The sequence below is a fragment of the Echinops telfairi genome, unplaced genomic scaffold (assembly GCF_000313985.2).
Source record: "Echinops telfairi isolate 266 unplaced genomic scaffold, ASM31398v2 ScPeMD7_5592;HRSCAF=6446, whole genome shotgun sequence".
In the NCBI taxonomy this organism is placed as follows: Eukaryota; Metazoa; Chordata; class Mammalia; order Afrosoricida; family Tenrecidae; genus Echinops; species Echinops telfairi.
The window spans coordinates 22,341,782-22,361,403 of NW_022109491.1; the positions used below are offsets into that span (position 1 = coordinate 22,341,782).

A 19,622-nucleotide genomic window follows, 5' to 3' on the forward strand; every position below is an offset into this window, starting at 1 on the left:
CCCACACAATCCAGAGTATCTGGTCTAGCTTCCACCCCTACTTCTACCCTCGCCCCTCCACCCAGGCTTCCCAGGAGTGGTTATTTATTTTCTAGAAGAAAAGTCCCCACCTCTTTCCCACATGAAGGCCTGTGCACCTACTGGGTTCTCTCTTTCTCTCGCTTACACACACACACACACACACACACACACAAACACACACACACACACACACACACACACACACACACACACACACACACACACCTTGTTCCACATCTAGCTGGGTCCTTCTCACCCCTGTTCTCAGCTACAAAGTCACCTCCACAGAGACGCCTTCCCTGATTATCCCAGCCAAGTAGCCTTGGCCCCTTACTCTCTATCTCATCCTCCTCTTTCCTCATAGCACCTGCCAGCCGCTGGTCATTGTGGACTCCTCTGTGTACTTGTTTATTGCCTTTTTCATCCACTGGTCTGTGAACCCCTTGAGGACAGAACTTGTACCTTTCCCTGGCACATAGCACACACGACACCCCCACACCCCACGCCCCATATTTGCTGAATGAATGAATGGGGAATGGAAGCCAGAGGCTGGCCGCACCATGTCTGTAGCTGCCTCCCTGCACAGCGGGCTGGCCTCCAGCTCAGGCAGGATCTGATTTCCTGGGAGGGCCAAACCGTCCCCTCCACTTCCCTCCCTAACCTCTCCGGGAAGTGGTCTCAGCCCTGAGACGGGGAAATTTGGCTCATCAGCCAGAGCAGGAATCCAGCTCCGCTGGGGACCTGGTGGTAGTGGGGGCATAGAGGGGTGGAGGGACTCTGAACAGCCACGCCTGAAGGGCAAGCAGAGGCTGGTAGAGGGCATCAAGACCCACGCACCCTCTTGCCCCTCCCCGCGGCTCTGCAGACCCGGACTCCTTCCTGAAGTCGGCGCGACTGCAGCGACTGCCGTCCTCGTCGTCGGAGATGGGGAGCCCGGACGGGTCACCGCTTCGGGAGACGCGCAAGGACCCGTTCTCAGCAGCAGCGGCCGAGTGCTCCTGCCGCCAAGACGGGCTCACGGTCATCGTCACAGCCTGCCTCACCTTCGCCACCGGTGTCACTGTGGCGCTTATTATGCAGATCTACTTCGGGGACCCTCAGGTGAGGGGGCCCATGGGGCAGAGGGAGGGAACTAGGGTAGAGGGCCTATGAGGGAGCCTATGAAAAAGTATGGGAATTGGGGAATAGGGGTGAGAAGGGGTGAAGGTTGTGCCCTGGAAGAAAGGATCTCAGAGAAAACGAGTCAGGCCTGAAGGGGACAGAGTAAGGAAGACCCTCTCAGGTAGGAGTGATTTGGGGCAAGGAGGGAAGGGTCTTGTTTTTTGAGATGTGAGTGGAGATGCATTTAATCTTTTTAGAATACAATTGCTGTTTTTTTGTGTGTTTTATATATATATATAAATACATTTTAATTGACATACCTTACTCACTGCAATAGATCTATTCACATACAGTTCTTTTGTTCAATCCCATTGGGTAGAGTTATACAGTCATCAATGCTGTATCAATTCCCCTTTCACCCCCCCACCCCCCCCAACTGAGGGAACAGTCTTAAGGAAGGTTCTGGAATTAATGGAGGTCCCAGGGATGCAAGGGGTTCCCACTGCCAACACCTATTGCGTGCCCACCCCTCCCCACCCCCCAAGATCTTTCAACAGGGTGCAGTGGTGACCGATGCTGCCCGCTGCACATCACTGGGCATCGAGGTGCTCAGTAAGCAGGGATCTTCCGTGGATGCAGCTGTGGCAGCCGCCCTGTGTTTAGGAATTGTGGCCCCACACAGCTCTGGCCTGGGCGGGTAAGGACCATTCATTCAGCTTTTGAGGTGGGGGGGTCACCCAGACCTATCTTTTGCCCCTGGGTCTGTCTGTAAGCCTCACTGGGTATTTTCTAGTTTGAGTAGAGGACAGCTAGGACCCCATTCTTTGTATGTTTCCTTTCTGCTCCCAACCTTATCCTTTCTCTCTGGATGAAGTCAGAGAGGCTAAGCTACCCATGGGAGATCTGAATGTGTGATTAGAAGCTTCTTTATTGGGAGAGGAAATGTGTAAATTAGAGTGATGTGCATAGGTATGCTGTCCTCATTGAAGGCAGTGATCTTTAAGCTTTTAGGGTCACAAATGCCTGTGTAACTGAGATAAGTTAAGGACCCTCTGTTCTCCAAAATGACATCACTTTCTGTATTCAGTACCAGATCCCAGGCTAAGGGCTTCCAAGACTGAAGCTATAGTGTGGTCACCTGTGGGCCAGACCTAGCACACAGACTGTTTTAAACACACAGATTTGCTAACACTGGACCCATATTGCCACATGGTTCCAATTAGCTGGAGTGGGGGCAAAGTGGCTTCCTCTCACTCACTACCATTGGTTGGTTGCCATCTCATAGTGACCTATCTATAGGACAGGGTAGAACTGGCCCTGTGAAGTTCAGAGACTATAACTCATTATGGGAGAAGAAAAACCCCATCTCTCTCTTGAAGTTGCATCCACTGATGGGAAAGTGCTGTCTGCTTTGCCATACTTCCTACCATCTTTCTTGCCTGCTTTCCTCCTTGTGTGCCCTAGCTGCAGTGATGTGAGTTTTACAACCCCTAGCTTAGATGAAAACAAGTCACTGAAAAGGGACAAGAGGGCCAAGTTCACTTTCTGGCTTTTCTAGGCCCCACCAAGAAATTCCCCTTTTGGGTTTTGACCAGTCTGTCCTTACATAATTCATTCCTGGGGGCGGGGGAGAGGACACACCCAGGAGGCAGGTGCAGGAAGCTGGCAGGGGCCCAACTTTGAGTTGGGGTGAACATCCTGCTTACCCAGTCTCTGGGTTTTCTCTAATCAGGGATTAAAATCTCTAATGACAATTTGTAAGAGGCCCATGGACCCTGGGTCCCCAATCCCCTTGGCTTCACTCCCCAACCTAGTAGGGTGACTGAGGCTGGGAGTCTCTCCTCAGAAGGGAGCACAGACCCCTGAGGTGTGTCCCCCTCTTCACCTCTCCCCTCCCCCTGCTAGCAACCTGAGCCTACACCCCTTGCCATTGGGGGGTGGGGGGTGGTTAAGTTCATTGCTTAGAGAAGTAACATCTTCTCACTCTCCCCTTTCTGTGTCCCACCCAGAGGGGGTGTGATGCTGGTGCATGACATCCGGAGGAACAAGAGCAGACTGATTGATTTCCGGGAATCCGCACCAGGGGCTCTCAGGGAGGAGGCCCTGCAGAGATCCTGGGAGAACAAGGTGGGGACCCTGGTGGGAAAAGGGCATCTGCTAGGGTGAGGGAGGGTCTCCCTTCACTGATTTCTTACTGTCCCAAGCATTGATTTGGTGAATATTTACAGGTGTCCCTTGAACCACACAAGTTTAAACTTCAAGGGCCATTTAAAGAGGGATTTTTACCCCCTGCTGTTATTGTGATGAACTCAAGTGTTGAATTACTTAAAATGCCATGTGACGCTGACCATTCTATTTGAGCAATTTGTCTTTCCTATCAAATGGCATTTCATGCGGATACTCTCAACAATTGAGTTCACCGCAATGGCAGCAGGGGAAAAAAAAACCCAAACACCCACATGCAAGTGGGCCCTCGGAGTTCAAAGCCATGCCGTTCAAAGGTCAACTGCAAATTCTACCCAAATTTTTAACTGTGAGGGAGGTTGGCACCCCCCACCCCTGCATTGTTCAAGAGTCCATTGTTGTACGTTGCTGTGGTGTGCTACCGAGTGGGTTTGAACTCCTAGAGGCCTCAGAGGAGAACTGCCCCTTAGGGTCTCCAAGACTGTCTTCTTTAAGGACCCCAGGCTCCATCTTTCAGAGCAGCTGATGGATTCAAACCAATACACCACCATCAGCCCTCTGCCACTGAGGCCATTCTGACTCATCGGGAACCCCAGAGGGCAGAGGAGAACTGGGTTTCAGGGCTCCCTCTTTTTTCTTTCAAGGCTCTTATTTGTATTGGAGTAGACTGCGTTATCATCCTCCCTCAGAGTAGCTGGTGGGTTTGAACTGCTCACCTTGTGGTTAGCAGTCCAGTGCTCTAAACATTATGCCCCCAGGGGCTCCAGAGGAGAATGGGAGAAAAGGTTGAACAAGACGGGCTATGAAGAAGACAAGTAACCCCCAAATAAAATCACCAAAGCCTCTGGATGGTTGATAACCGGTGATATCGCAACACTTTCCATGTCTAGTAGTCTTGCCCATCCCATACATAAGAACGGAGAAAGGGGCAGCCACCATGCTGCCCAAGCTGTCACAGAGTTGCTGCACTAAAGCTTTTACATCCCACTTCGAGCCTGTGTGCACTAACTTTCCTAGTTCACAACGTGTTGGAAGAACAGAGCCTCGCCGCTAGAAATAAGCCCACTGTAGGCTGAGAGCAAAGGAGAGAATCGGAAAACTTGGGAAAATAGGCACACGAGCTTAAGATGGTGGTATTTAGTGCAGTGGCAAAAGCCAACACATCCCTGAGATGCCACAGCTTAGAGTAATAATGGAATGATAGAAGGGCACCTTATGGGGGTGGGGGGAATGGAAAAAAGAGGAGCTGATACCTAGGGCTTGAATAGAAAGTAAATGTTTAGAAAATGATGATGGCAGCATATGCACAAATATGCCTGATAGAATTGATGTATGAATTGTTATAAGAGCTGAAGAGCCCCCAATAAACTGATGTTAAAAAAATTAAAAAACCTGAATTAACTTAATAAAAAAAAGGTGGGTGGGGGCTCCCTTTATCCACCATTTTAAAAGGTAGGGTAGGTATAATTCAATGCATTCTGGATGCCATTTAAATGGATTATGTCTTGGTTCTTAAAAGAATTTGCTTCATTTGTGTCCCTTGATAAATGTCTTTCTGTATTTGTTCATAGGAAGTCAGGGAGATGGGAGGGGTGGAATATCGTGGGAAAAGAGGGAGGGCACTATGACCCACCCCTACCCTGGGGTGCTTGCCAGGGAAAGCTTGTCCCTCCCCTGGGATACTTGGCCTGTGTCTCTCCCCTGTGCCAGCCCCCATCCCTGACTTGGGGCTCTGCGGAGTTCAGCCCAGCCCCCCCCTTCCAGTGACCTGGTCTCCTCTCTCCCTCGCCTGCCCGCCTTGCCCAGCCTGGGCTTTTGGTGGGGGTCCCCGGAATGGTGAAGGGGCTATACGAAGCTCACCAACTCTATGGCAGGTAAAGACTCTTCCCCCAGGGTCCAGGAGCCCTACCTGTCCCTGTCCTGGGGTGGTCTTCTCCCAGCTTCCTGGATTCTGCCCTTCCCGACCTCTCCTTCCTCCTAATATGCCCTTCCCTTGCCAGGACTCTCCTTCCCAGGAAACCCCCCTCCCCCCAAGACCCCTCCTCCTCCCCCAGGACTCCCTCCACCCCCTGCTCTCCGGCCCCCCCAGGCTGCCATGGTCCCAAGTCCTGGCTTTTGCTGCAGCTGTGGCTCAAGATGGCTTCAACGTGACCCATGATCTAGGTCAGTTGGGGCTTTGGGGTGGGAGGAAAGTCACGTAGTTGATGAATAAGGGAGGGAAACAATATCGATGTGGGATCCAAGGCAGAAAGGGCTGCTGTTCTAGTGTGTTCCTCAGACTTGCTCCCCATCCCATCCCATCCCATCCTATCCCATCCCACCCCACTCTTTTCGAGGCCGCCCAAAGGCTATAATGTTTAAGGGAAGGGGCCCACAAACACCCTGTAACAGGCTCCTGTGGGGCTGAGTGCTCAGGATCAGCTGCTTGGCCCTCACCCATGCCACCTATGACAAGTCCCAGTCATCCTGTCCAGTGTCTGTGCCTCTGCCTAGCTTCCTGCCCCTGCCCCCAGCCCGTGCTCTGCTGGAGCAGCCACCTCCCAATGCATCCGATCGTTTCCGGGAGACCTTCCTGCCATCTGGCCGCCCGCCGCCCCCTGGCACACTGCTTCGACGGCCGGATCTCGCGACTCTACTGAGTGCCCTTGGCACCTTCGGCCCTGGCTACTTCTATGCAGGCAACAACCTCACACTGGAGATGGTGGCTGAGGTGAGTGGTGAGTGGAGGGGGTTGGGATCACAGGGTCCTAAAGGAAGAACCCAATTGCTGGGATGGCCTCTAGTTTCTTTCCTTCCCCAACTTAATCTGCCTCCTTCCTCCCAACCTGCTTCTTACCCTCTCTTACTTCTCTGTGTACATGAAGCCCCGGTGCTATGATGATTAAGCCCTTGACTGCCAACCAAAACGTTGGCAGTCCTAGCCCACCAGTAGTGTTGTGAAAGAAAAGGCCTAGTAATTTGCTCCCATGAAGATTCCGGCCTAAGAAACCATATTAGGCAGTTCTATTTTGTACTATAGGGTAAGCATGAGTCAAAATCGACTCAGTGACAATAGATTTGGTACATATCCAAGGGGGCTTCAAAAAGTTCCTGGAAAAATTCCATTCTCTTTTTATTCCATTTTTCCATGAACTTTTTGAAGGCTCTCCCTCCCTATGTGTGTAGGTTTGAAAAGTTTCATTTACTCTTTAACAAATCTTTGGTTAATTTTTAATTATTCAACTGTACGGTTAAAATCCAAAAGCTACACAAAGAGCGTTTAGTGAAAGCTCCCCCACCTCTCCCGTCTATGCTTAGCCACGAGTGTCCTTCTCTGTAGTCGGTCATTGAGACTAGCATCGTCTGTATCCTTCCAGAAATATTGCACCGAGGATCAGTGAAAAAAAATCTTGCTACTAGGCCCAGTTCAGCCATTCACGGACTTATTCAAAACAAAATGTATTTAAATGTGTCTGTGATTTGTGGATGGCTGCAGACCAGTTCTCTCTCATACATTTGTCTTAACCTCATTAGGGAACCTTAATAAAAAGATCTAGTCAAAACAGTCGCTGAGATGATCTGTTGGTCTAGTTAAATTCTAGGCAAAGAGGCAACCCCAAAGGCTATGGTCATTTGGGGATTCCAAAGGTATAATCCTGATTGATTTTCTCAAAGGACACAGGATGATCAAAGGGCCTATTAGGAAGAAGTTTTAAGAACATTGAAAAAAAATAAAATAAAAATTTTTAAAAAATATTGAAAACTGCATTAATGAGAAAAAGGCCAGGAAATTTGCACAGAGAATCCCCCCCCCCATTACTACAATGTACCTTCTCATTCTTTGAGGGTAGCAGGGGCTATCTTACAAGGATTTGTTGGGAAACCTCACTCTATCAACTCTATAGTCCTGACCTTGCCCTTTAGACTTCCTTTTGTTACCAAACTTCAAAGAATATTTAAAAGGAACACAATTTGAGTTGCCCAGGTATGCCAAAACCACTGAGCCAGCCCAATTGCAGAATCCTGGGACGAGTTAGAGATGGAAGCACCACTTCCAGAAGCCTACAGAACTAGACGGAGGCACTGTCAAGAAACAATGGCTGTACATTTTGATATTTCTTGTTTAATAAAGGTTTCTATGATTTGATAGCAGTACTTTACAAAATTTTCCCCCCCTGAGCCCTATGCTAGTTACCATTGGTGGTTTGTTACATAGCAACAAAACCCATGATATATACATACCACTTACAGGAGTCAGACTATCATCTTTAGACAAAAGAGGAAAAAAAATTCTGTTTCCTCTTATGGATATTGCCAAAGCAGCAAGTTGCCATTTGAAAACAAAATGTCCGTGTGAATGCAGCCAGGTGTTTCTAGATTTCGAAAATGATCTTACGTAGGCGATAGCACTTTGGGGGCTGTTGTTAACTACATTACTTCTCTCTTGTCACGATACTTTTTGTCTCACCTTTTATCTGCTGTTAGTGGCCATCGAGTGGACTCTAATTCATGGCAAACCTACGTCTAATGGAACAAACCTTGCCTGGTCCTGTGTGATCTTCACAGTTGTTGGTTTGCTAGAGCCCATTGTTGTAACCACTGTGTATTTTGAGTGCATTCCAACCGACAGGACTCATCTTCAAGTGCTATATCAGACAATATTCTGTTGTGATCCACAGCGTTCTCACTGACTAATTTTCAGAAGTGGATCATCAGATCTTTCTTCTGAATCTGTCTTATTCTGGAAGCTCTGCTGAAATCTGTCCACCATTGGCGAGCCTGCTGGTATTTTACTGGCAGCATAGCTTCCAGCATTGTAGTTACATGCAAGCTTCCACAGTACAACAAGCTGACGGATGGGTGGTGGATATATTGTGAACTCTCTTTTTAACCACAAATGACTCATACCTCTGTACCAAATTTTGTTTATGTAACACTATGTCCTGAAAATCAATATGCAAAGAGCTTTTTAATTTTCTTTCACCTATACTACATTCTTACTTCACCTTTAGAGGGGGGAAAACAGATAGATTCAGCACTTTGCCTAGAATTCCTACTTGTGATCGGTGAGGTTGGAATTCAGTTAATGTCTTTATGGTTCCAAAACTTGATATGCTGGTTCCTTCAAGTTTTCAGAAGGCTCTGTCTTGACCTAAGAGAGGTATTTTTGGTCTCTACAAAGTTGGTGCCAACCTGTGCATGGATGGATCTTTCTTGTCCCTGTCAGATATGGTGGAGACCCAGCATCAGCCTTAGCTACTCATTTGTGCCCCTGTTTTTTCTGGGAAATGCCTCCTTCACTGATAATTGGCAAGACTAAGGGTGACACTGAGGTTAGCAGCTAACTCCAAAGAGTTAAAGTTGAGGCAGTAATGGGTTCTGAAAACTATGGTCAAGATAAGTATGCCCAGACCAACTCAGTAGTTGTCTTGTCTGTGCAATGAGATGCTTTCTGTCTCTGCCTTATACTATGGGGACAAAACATTCACAGAGCTTCTGCACTGCTGGGAACTTGGAGGTGGCCTTAAAAGCCAAGCTCAACCACACTTGTAAAGTCCAGCATTAGATCCTCCTGGGTCTAGGAGCACAATCCACATTGTTAAGACTTTGTCCATCTGTCTATCACAATTCTGTTTTCTGTTTGATTTCACTCTCTGTTAGATTCTTTCCACAGAGTGGTCCTCACCAGCCAGCCTTAGGCCATCTTTGGAGCAAAGCATCCAGGGAAAGATCATTGCTCATTTCCAGTAGCTCCAACAAAACTCTTAAGGTTATATCTCATTTCACGTCCAGTTGTAGGTCTGAAGACCATTCCTAAACCAATCATTGTAGCCATGGAAAGGAATCTCATTGGCCGAGCTGGGTCATGTGCCCTCTCTGAGAGGTTAAGTGGGGGGAAAAGAGATTCTCAGTGCCACAGCTTAAAGCAGTGATTTTCAATCTTCCTAAGGCCACAGCCCTTTAATACAGTTCCTCATGTTGTGGTGATCCCCCAACCATAAGATTATTTTCGTTGCTGCTTCAGAACTGTAATTTTGCTACTGTTATGAATCAGGCGACCCCTGTGAAAGGGTCATTCCACCCCCAAAGGGGTCTCGACCCACAGCTTGAGAACCACTGACTTAAAGCAAAATAAAACAGACCCAAAGTTGAGTTTATTAACTTGTCACACAAAAGAACACACGCCAGCCAGGAAATGCATTACGTAGTGCATTACGGGGGGAAAAGTCAGGGGTTTGAAGTACTAACAAAAGTATTAAAACAGAGGGCATTCATAATAGTTATGTAAGATGGAAAATTAGCACATTGGAGAGGATGGATTGAGTCCATTGGCACGTATAAGATTGGTTCACGGCTTGGTAAAGAGTGCTCAGTTGTAGTCAGTAAAGGTCTGGCCTACGAAGATCATTCCAAGTTTGTAGTTTTGTAACAGTCTTAGCTAGTTGTAGTGAAATGCATAATTCAGTTTTGACATATCCTAAAGGCCATGATGGAAGTTAGAAAAGGTATGAAAGTTGTGACCAGCTTATCTGTCTGCCATTCAGACATGTATCACAGGCCAAGCCCACATGCTCACACAGGTGGGGGGTTATTCTCTCCCCTGCAGGCTCAGCACGCAGGGGGCGTCATAACTGAGGAGGACTTCAGCAACTACAGCGCTCTTGTGGAGAAGCCTGTGTGTGGCATGTACAAAGGTGACCCCTTCCCCCAGCTCCCAGTCCCTTCTTCTCAGGAGAAGTCCTCTAGTTCATGGTTATGTGCTTTGGGCGCAAAGAGTCTTCCCCATTTCACAGGGGAGAAACTGAGACTGTCAGTGACCTAGCCTAGCAACCTATTGAAGTAAGCCAGCTAGCCCTTGTGAAGTGGTCATGGGTCAGTTGTCCTATGTGTTTAGAATGTGGACGGTCAGGTCACAGGCTGAGGCCTGGAGCTTGGGGTTCTGGCCCTACATTTTCTTGATTTGGACTCTGAGTCACCCCAGCCCCCTTCCCACAGCTCTACTCTCACTTCCATGCACCACTAAATAGAATTTATAAGAAAAATAGTTCATCTATGTGTCAAGGGAGAGAATGAACTCTCCAAGTTCATCACTGTGCTGAAAAGAAATGGTGATCTAGTCGAGAAATGGAACTGAGTCCCCCAGTGCAACAAAACGAAGGAGGAAACACGAAAAGCCACGCCCGTGACATGGATGAAGTCCATGTTTGCTGAACCTGCGTCACTCAATGGCAAGCAGACGGGGGTCCCTTGGTTCTTAAGACCCGTATCTCAGAGCAGGCCCAGCTCCTTTTCCCAGATCATCTCAAGCCCCAAGCGACCCCACCTCTGAATTCAGGTTTCCAACCTTCATTCTCCAGGCTGATTCTCCCTCCACGCTATGTATGGAACAGAGTAAAGAAACACAACTGTGGAATCAAGCCTGGCTAGTCCCAACTGTGCTATTCACCTTAAACAAGTCACTCACCACTCTGAGTCCGTGGTCCCCTTTTTAAAGTGGAGATAATAATAGCGTCTACCATTCAGTGGTCCGTGAAAATGCGATGAGATGACATAGAAGTTACCATTACTAGAGTTGGTGCTGAATATGTGTTTGATCTTTTCCCATTTCCCTTCCCTGGCCTGGGCTCTTTTGGCAATGCCAGTACCTTGGGTGTTCTGGGCGTTCCTTGTCTCCTGCTTCTTAATTATGTAACTTGGATCCGTTACCTCTCTGTCCTCAGTCTTTTCACCTGTGAAATGGAGATGACAACAGTCCCCATTGTGGGATTAAACTAGGACGCTTGGATTTTACCCTAACCCGTGGGAGGAGGTGTCAAAAGACACATGGTAGACCTTGAATTGGGACATGTAAGCTGTTGTCCCCGCTCTGCCTATGGCCTGCAAGTCACATCACTCTTCACCAGCGGTTCTCCACCTGTGGGTCGAGACCCCTTTGAGGGTCGAACGACCCTTTCACAGGGGTCGCCTAAGGCCATCAGAAAACATAAATATTTCACAATATATAATTACATATTGTTTTGTGATTAATCACTATGCCTTTCATTATGTTTAATTATGTTCAATTTGTAACAATGAAAATACATCCTGCCTATCAGATATTTACATGATGATTCATAACAGTAGCAAAATTACAGTTATGAAGTGGCAACGAAAATAATTTCATGGTTGGGGGGGTCCCCACCACACGAGGAACTGCATGAAAGATGAAAGAGTTTCGCATTAGGAAGGTGGAGAACCACTGCTCTTGACTCTTCCTTTCCTCCTATGAAAGAGGAAACGGAAAACCAGTCTTCCAGCCTTGAGCCCTGCCCTTGCTCTTGACTCTTCATGGGAACTTAAATGACTACTTTTGCCTTTCCAGGCTTGTCTTCCCATCTGATGAAGGGGTTCAAAGCAACAGCCTGAGTCTGTGTGATGTTGGGATGTGGACATGGTTCTGTCCAATTGCCTTGACCCCTCCTCTGCTATCTGGTTCTTTCCTGCCCTTTCAGGCCACCTGGTTCTCAGTCCTCCACCCCCGCACACAGGCCCTGCCCTCATCAGTGCTCTCAATATTCTAGAAGGCTTCAACCTCACCAGCCTGGTATCCCGAGAACAGGCTCTTCACTGGGTGGCAGAGGTAAGCCAACCTCTCTTCCCCACCCTGGATCTGGAGACACTGGGAATGGGTGGATGGGGCGGAGAATGGAGAACTACCGTGGGGCAGGGTTAAGTTACCTCCAAGTTTTCTCACACACAAGGCTCCACTAGGGGTGGGTGCTGGGTGGGGCCTGGCAGCCTCTCCCCCACCCCTGATTTGTTTTCAGACCCTGAAGATTGCATTAGCTCTGGCCAGCAGACTGGGAGATCCCGCCTACGATTCTACCATCACTGAGAGCATGGATGACATGCTCAGGTGGGTCCCTAGGCAGGACCCAAGGTGCTGCACAGGTGGAGGTGGGTATTGGGAAAAGATATGGCCCAAAGCAGCTGGTGTAGCAATAATGCCTCAAGTCCCAATCAGTTTCAACTTACAGCCCTACTCACACTGTGCTTCTTGTGGTACCTCAATTTCCCATCTGAACAAGTGAGTCTATTTTATGGTTCTCAATTTTTTTTTCACTTATGCTTTTTTACTTTTTACTTATTATGGTTTATCCGTACTTCTTTTTGAGTGGAAAATATCACTACTATAGGTTGGGGGAGGCTTTGAGTATAACATTTCTATGTTAGCAACATAGCATTGTCGTTAAGACTGCAGACTCCAGTTCAGACTGCCTGAAGTCAGATTCTAGCTTCACTACTCACTAGCTGCACCACCTCGGGCAAGCCATTTGCATTTTTTATGTCTCAGTTTCTACAAAGGTTCCTAAGATTGATGGTACCAACCTCATGCTGTTGCTTTGACGGCTACATGTAATCACACAAATAAAGCACTCACCACATCATTTGACCATATAAATGCATAACAAATGTTACTCTTTATTATTTTTATTAACTGGCAACAAGGGTAACTGCTGCTGTATCTGACTTGGAAACTAACCAAAAAACAAATCAGCAAATGAAAAACCCATTGCCATTGAGTCAGTTCTGACTCATAGTGGTCCCATAAGGCAGAACAGAACCGCTCCCTAGGGTCTCTGAGGCTATACATCTTTATGGAAGCAGACAGCTTCACCTTTCTTCCTCAGAGCAGCTGTTGGGTTTGAACTGCCAACCTTGTGGATAGCACCTCGATGTTTAATCCACTGTGCCACCAGGGCTCCTGACAGACAAACAGGGAAAATCTGAAGCCAAAAATATAATCAAACCAAACCCACTGCCATCAAGTCGATTCTGATTCATAGCCACCCAATGCAGGGTTTCTAAGACTGTAAATCTTTAAGGGATCAGATAGCCTCATCTTTCTCCTTTGGAGCATATGGTGGGTTTGAACCACTAACTTTGCAATTTGTAGCCACCAGCACCACCAAAGGTCCTTATAAATAAAATATAATAGTTAATGTAAATGTGTATGTTTACTCAAACAACCACTCATGAATTACATTGGAAATGATGACACTAAATGAACAAATTATCATTAAAAGCAAAAAAGAGCAGCCACCAAAATGAGCATTTCAAGGTCACAACCGAGCTGCACCTTCTCAACTCCCCTGAAATAAAGGCCTCTGAATTGGTTCTGTGTGATCACCAGCTGTCTTAACCGAAAATGGAATGACCATCTTAAGCTACCCTTGGCAATTTGTCATTCATCAATCCCAACAACCAATTCAGAGTATTAAGGTAAAAAGCCTTCTGTTGAACTTTAAGAAAATAAAACAAAAATCAACAGAATTGCATGAGTCATTGAATGTAATTAGTAAATATCACTGGCCTGTAGTAGAAGTATTTCTGGATTTAATTTTGGGTTCTGTGAAGGACCCTAGTCATTTCGAAAAGGGTAGAGGGTAGACCATACAAATGGAACATTGAAAAAACAAAAACAAATGGAGCTTTGGGATATTTCTACAACTTCCCTATTACTTCCTCAAACCCTGGGCACTGGGGAAAGAAGCAGGAGAGAGTCTATAATGCCACTCTGCCATTTATCCTTCAATATTTTCTGAGTGTTTATTGTGAGATGGGCTGTGTACCTATAATTAAGTCTCTGTAACAGTGAGTCAAAGCCCATGAATTGAAAAGCAAGATCAACATAAACTTAGCTTTAAACTCACACCCAAACCCCCTGCCATTGAGCCAATTCTGACTCATAGAAACTCTATATAGGTCAGAACAGAACTGCCCTTTTGGGTTTCTGATACTGTAAATATTTGTGGAACAGAAAGCCTCAACTTTCCCCTGCGGAGCAAGCTGGTGGATGTGAACCAACACCCTCTCAAGTAGCAGTCCAGTGCTTAGCTCAAAGCCCTGCCAGGGCTCCTTGAAAACACACACCCATATTAAATATTTATTAAATGCCTGTTGTGTGCCAAGACCTCCTGTGCCTTCAAAACAGAGTTCTAATGAGGAACAAATATCCTCAAGTACGAAATTCTCCCCCAATAACATTTTCATTCTAGATCACAAATGTTGGATTACATTAACTCAGTTTATTTGTTCCAAACTTTTTTCCCCTTAAGGGTCCCCTGTGTAGGCATTTCCATAGAATAGGTTAAATTAATTGAATAAGTTGGCTCTAGAAGAGAATTTTAATTGAATAAGTGTATTCAATTAAATTATTTTCTGGATGTTTCTTATGTGTTAGGAGCAGGTACGATGCTGCCCTCATAGACCTAATAGTTCAGTAGGGGGAGATAGACATTAAATAATTCCCAGATAGAGCACAAGGGGGATAGGTAGGCAGACCCGTGGTGTGTTCATTCCCCATCCCCACCCCCACCCCTTGTATTTTCAGCAAGGTAGAGGCAGCCTACCTCCGGGGCCACATCAACGATTCACAGGCAACTCCTGCCCCACTCCTGCCGGTCTATGAGCTGGATGGGGCTACCACTGCCGCCCAGGTGCTGATCATGGGCCCTGATGACTTCATTGTGGCCATGGTCAGGTATGCTGACTCAGACACCAGGGGTCATCTGGACAGGAGGGAGGTGGAGACGGGGCTCAGGGCTTACCTGTTGTCACTTTGCTCCGCAGCTCCCTGAACAGGCCCTTTGGCAGCGGCCTCATCACTCCCTCGGGCATCCTGCTCAACAGTCAAATGCTGGATTTCTCTTGGCCCAACAGGACTGCGAATCACTCTGCACCCAGCCTGGTAGGGCCGGACTCTCTCCTCCCCTAAACCCTGAGATCAGGCAGGAGGTGGCGTCGGCATGGCAGCTCCATCCTCACCAGTTCTTGTAGGCAATGCTGTTTTAAACAAATGGAACCCAAACAAAGCGCCCGCACCATCTTCAGCACCACTAAATCAGGGACATAGAGCCTGGTGGTGCAAAGAACTCTTCACCCAGTCTGTCACTGGCTAACTGTGTGACCGAGGCAAGGCATTGGGTCCCCTACATGCTTTAGGCACCTTTTAGCACCCGTGTCTTCTCTGTGTGGTGCCCAGCTGATGAAGCTAAGCCGCCCTGTTGCTGGTTACCAAGTGGGAAACTGAGGAAGAGCAAGAGAATTATTTTCGAGTGAGAAATCAGCACGCTTTCACCCTGCACGCAGGGACAGAGACAGCTTGACAGCTTGAGAGGGCAGAGGACAAGACAGAGACAACTTGGGAGAGCAGAGACAGAAGTGATCTAGGAGGAGTTCATTTGGTTCTTTCCTTAACACCACCCCCTCAGTGTCATATTTCCTGGCCTCGACCTCTGCTCCCCTGCCCAGCGCAGCCCCAACTCAGTGGGTTTCTTCATCACCCCCTTTTATCCAGGACCCTGCCCATTTCACATTCAGTGGCCTGAGGAGAGATCAGCCTCCCATGGCAGCTGGGCTAGTGGAAGATGAGGGGTGAGGAGGGAGCTTGGAAGCGTCATGATGGCTTTTTCCCTGCCTTGCCTTTCCCCACTTTCCCCTGTGGTCTCTGTCCTCTGACACCAGGAGAATTCCGTGCAGCCAGGGAAGCGGCCTCTCTCTTTCCTGCTACCCACTGTGGTCCGACCAGCAGAGGGGCTCTGTGGGACCTACCTCGCCCTGGGGGCCAATGGCGCTGCCCGGGGCCTCAGCGGCCTTACCCAGGTGAGGTGCCCTTCATCGCGGGCCTTTTGCATCCAGAAGCCAACCTGAGGCCTGGGCTGCAGATGTCCCTCAGCTCTCGCGTTCTTTCCTCCCCAACCCTTTATGCAGCAACCATGAGCAAGGCTGCTTTGTGCCGGCTCAGGCTGGGTTCTGGGGATATGGGCTTCTCTGTGTTTCCAGGAAAGACAAAGCTGAAAGCTCCTTGTCTTTCAAGGTCACAGGGGAAATTGCAAGGTCTGTAGAATGCAATGATAGTAGAACCTCTGAGCTGCCTGGGTCGTGTCCATCTCCAGCCCCGCGGTTCCTCGGCCCAGCCTCTGAATAGAATGAACTCAGCCTAGAGTCTGGATTTGGAAGATTTCGCCAGGAAAAGCTTTCTGCTCTCCTCAGACCTCACAACATTTCCTCAAGTGTCTTGAGCGCCCGAGACACAGGCCAGGCACACATTGGCAGGTGGTGGGTTAACTCGTCCAAGTTTTGAAATCAACCCCCCCTGGATTCTAGCCCAAGCATTGCCAGTTTCCAGTTGTGTGATGTCAGGGGATGAAATTCTCTCTGAACCTCATCTGTAAAGTAGCTAACTTACAATAGTGAATCTGCATGTGAACCACTTGAGCTGCCCCAGTTCCAGGAGAAATCCTCATTCCTGGTCTACAGACAAGGAAACAGAGAGCTACAAAGATGAATAAGTTAGGTCAGGTTCTCTCAATGAGTAATAATGGACAGGCAGCTTGCCTCAGAACCTAACCACTCTCATCACCACGAAGTTGGAAGTGCCCATGTCATGCTCCTTAGCTTTTAACCCTGCCCTTGCAAGGGAAGAGGGTGGGAACCTGGAATGAAGGACCCTGGGTGCTAATTGTGCTGCCCCCCTCCCCAGCTCCTTCTAAGCCCTGCAGTGAGCCACTTTGCCACTCCGACTTCATTTTCCCCATCTGTGAAATGGGGATAGTCCTCACAAGACCACCTTTCTCTGGGGCTGTTGACTCAGTTGACCCTCCTGGTGTCCGAGTCCTAAAGGCTGGGCCCACCGGGGTGAAAGGCTAGAGAACCCTAACCCCCAACTCCCAAGGCATCTCTGACTTTCTGCCCCTTGGCTGCCCACAGGTTCTGCTGAATGTCCTAACCTTGAACCGGAACCTGAGTGACAGCCTCGCCCGCGGCCGTCTGCACCCAGACCTACAATCCAACCTCCTGCAGGTGGACAGTGAGTGCAGATTGGAGGCTCCAAGTGGTGGGCACAGGGATAGGGGAAGACAGGGCTTTCTCCCTTGGGTACCCCTGCCTCAGCCAGCACCAGCTTCCTGCCAGTAGAGGTTTGGTTTCTTTCCAAACTCCTACTGGAGGCATAAAAGGCTTGGGTCAGTGCCAACCTGCCATTTCTTAGCCATGCGACCTTGTGTGTTAGTCCAGGTAGACTAGAGAAACAAATCCAGGGAGACTCATATATCTATAAAAAAGAGGTTTATATACAAGAGCAATTGAATATTGAGAAAAAATCCCAGCCTAGTCCAGATCAAGTCCATAAGTCTGATATTACCCATATGTCCTATACCAATCTGTAAAGTCCTCTTCAGACTCACAAAACATATGCAATGATGCCAAATGCAGGAAGATCACAGGCCAGTGGGTAGCAAGTCTTCTGGATCGAGTGGCATTATAAGCATCTCCGTGCTGGCAGGGGTCTCTACATGGCTTCCCAGCTCCAGATGTCTGGGGTAGTTCCATGTGTCTTGTCAGCTGAGAATCTCTCAGGAAGTGAATAGTGAGAGGAAGTCTCTTTTGCCTTCAAGGAAGAAATCCAGGAGTTCCCAGAATCCTCAGGGGAAGGCCTCGCCCACACAGATGCCTCATTGGTTATGACCCGATTGACAGACTAGACTCCACCCCTTCACTCTTAATCCTCTCAGGTCCCAAATTGACACCAGATGATGTAACTACCACACCTTGGGAAAGCCACAGATCCACTCTAAGCCTCCTCCATAAAAGAAGATAACAGTTCATTGTGTAAGCCTGCATTGGTCCAACAGTTTGCATTGAGCACCTACTGTATGCCAGGCATCATCCTTGGAGCGGAAAGACTGCATTCACAGCAGACAAGAAAACAAATAACCAAAGAAGTGCCAGACAGCAGAGGAAGGGCTCTGCAGAACCCGACAGCAGAGTGATGGAACAGGGCTGGCCGGAGGGCCAGAGAAGGCTGCTTTTTCATGACATTTAAGTGCAGAGCTGAAGAGTGAGAAAGAGCTCACCGCGCCCAGAACTGGGACAGCTGTGTAGATCAAGGGAATAAAGCAGAGGCCTCAGAAGCAGGAATGGGCTTGGTGTGGTTTGTTTGAGGAAGAGAGAGGCATGAGTGAGGGTGAGATGAGATCAGAGAGGCTGGCAGATCCTGCACCTGAAGGTCTTGGTGAGGAGATGGACTTTTCTCTGAGGACAGGTGCCACGATGAATCAAACATAGCTTAGTCTTGTGAGAAAGTGTGTGCCCCTTGAAGGGTTGTGGTTGCAACCAGCAGTGTACTCTGCTAGTCCAGAGGGGATACGGAATCAGAGGCGACACCATCTTTGCCTGCTGTAAGATTATTATCCTCATCTTACATGAAATGAAACCGAGCCTCCCAGAGGTTAGAAAGGAGTCAAAATTCAACCAGTAAGTGGCAGGATTGAGATCAGAACTCGCAACTGGTTGATACCGATGCCTCGGTTCATCACCTCGTGGCTCTTGATACCTCCTAAACCAAATGAAGCCTTTAAAGGAAGCCACAGACTTAGAACTTCAACATTTAGACCTGTAGTTGGACAAGTGACTTCCTAGATCCCAGCCAACGGATGTTGAGGTTAAGGGCTTGAACAGAATTTTGTCAACAAATAGCTATTGGTCTCTTCTGAGTGTGAGGCTCTATGCTAAGACATTTGTGTCTAGGATGAATCATCATGGCCCTCCCTTGATGAGCTTCCAGTCTAAAGTAGGGTCTGGGTAGCGAGGGCTTGGTAAAGGAACAGCTCATCTACCTGAGGCAACTGGGAGGCATTTTGGAGGAGGTGATGACTGACTAGGCCTGGAAATGTAAGCAGGAATTTGGCTTATGGAGGTGAAGGGCGTTCTGGACAGGGCAAAGTGATAGACGAAGGCCAGAAAGCACGCTTCAGAGAATAGCCGGCACACTAGCTGGACTAGAGACATTTCATCTGAGAGCCCCTGAGTAGGGAGGGGGCCAGGGGTGTAAACAGTTAAGTTCCCAGCAACCAAAAGGTTAACAGTTTGAATCCACCCAGAAGTGCCTTAGAACAAAGGACCTGGAGAACTACTTCCAACAGGTCGTAGCCACTGAAAACCCTGTGCCTGGTTTGATCCGCACACATACAGGGTCGGCGTGAGTTGGAAACAATTCAACAGAAACTGACCTTAGGGTTTACACGTCATCTAAACCATCATATATGTAGTATGTCTCCAAGGAGACTTCCTCTTCAACCTAAATTTATTTGCGAAGTTGGGCTTAGAATAAGGTGACCAGACATCCCGCTTTTTGTGGGACAGTCCCGATTTTTAATAGTTTTTCCCGCGTCCCGCAGCATTTTTTAAAAGTCCCGATTTTTGGAAAGAATGCACGACAAGCTAGGGTATACAGTTTTTGGCTGCCATGTGGCTATTTCACTAGGATACGAGTTTTATCAATGGTGTCCCGCTTT

General features: G+C 48.1%; 1 protein-coding gene across 1 annotated transcript in view; it reads left to right on the plus strand.

Moving 5' to 3' along the window:
• The first annotated feature begins 581 nt into the window (after positions 1 to 581).
• Positions 582 to 19,622, plus strand: part of GGT7 (gamma-glutamyltransferase 7) — a 24,031-nt gene continuing 4,990 nt past the window's right edge. The window contains exons 1-14 of the mRNA XM_030887014.2: positions 582 to 627; positions 887 to 1,122; positions 1,668 to 1,819; positions 3,132 to 3,249; positions 5,113 to 5,180; positions 5,396 to 5,469; positions 5,820 to 6,016; positions 9,893 to 9,980; positions 11,778 to 11,905; positions 12,093 to 12,181; positions 14,660 to 14,809; positions 14,899 to 15,016; positions 15,793 to 15,930; positions 17,038 to 17,137. Of these exons, the coding sequence (XP_030742874.2) occupies positions 582 to 627; positions 887 to 1,122; positions 1,668 to 1,819; positions 3,132 to 3,249; positions 5,113 to 5,180; positions 5,396 to 5,469; positions 5,820 to 6,016; positions 9,893 to 9,980; positions 11,778 to 11,905; positions 12,093 to 12,181; positions 14,660 to 14,809; positions 14,899 to 15,016; positions 15,793 to 15,930; positions 17,038 to 17,137 (1,702 nt within the window). The remainder of the gene's footprint in view (positions 628 to 886; positions 1,123 to 1,667; positions 1,820 to 3,131; positions 3,250 to 5,112; positions 5,181 to 5,395; positions 5,470 to 5,819; positions 6,017 to 9,892; positions 9,981 to 11,777; positions 11,906 to 12,092; positions 12,182 to 14,659; positions 14,810 to 14,898; positions 15,017 to 15,792; positions 15,931 to 17,037; positions 17,138 to 19,622) is intronic.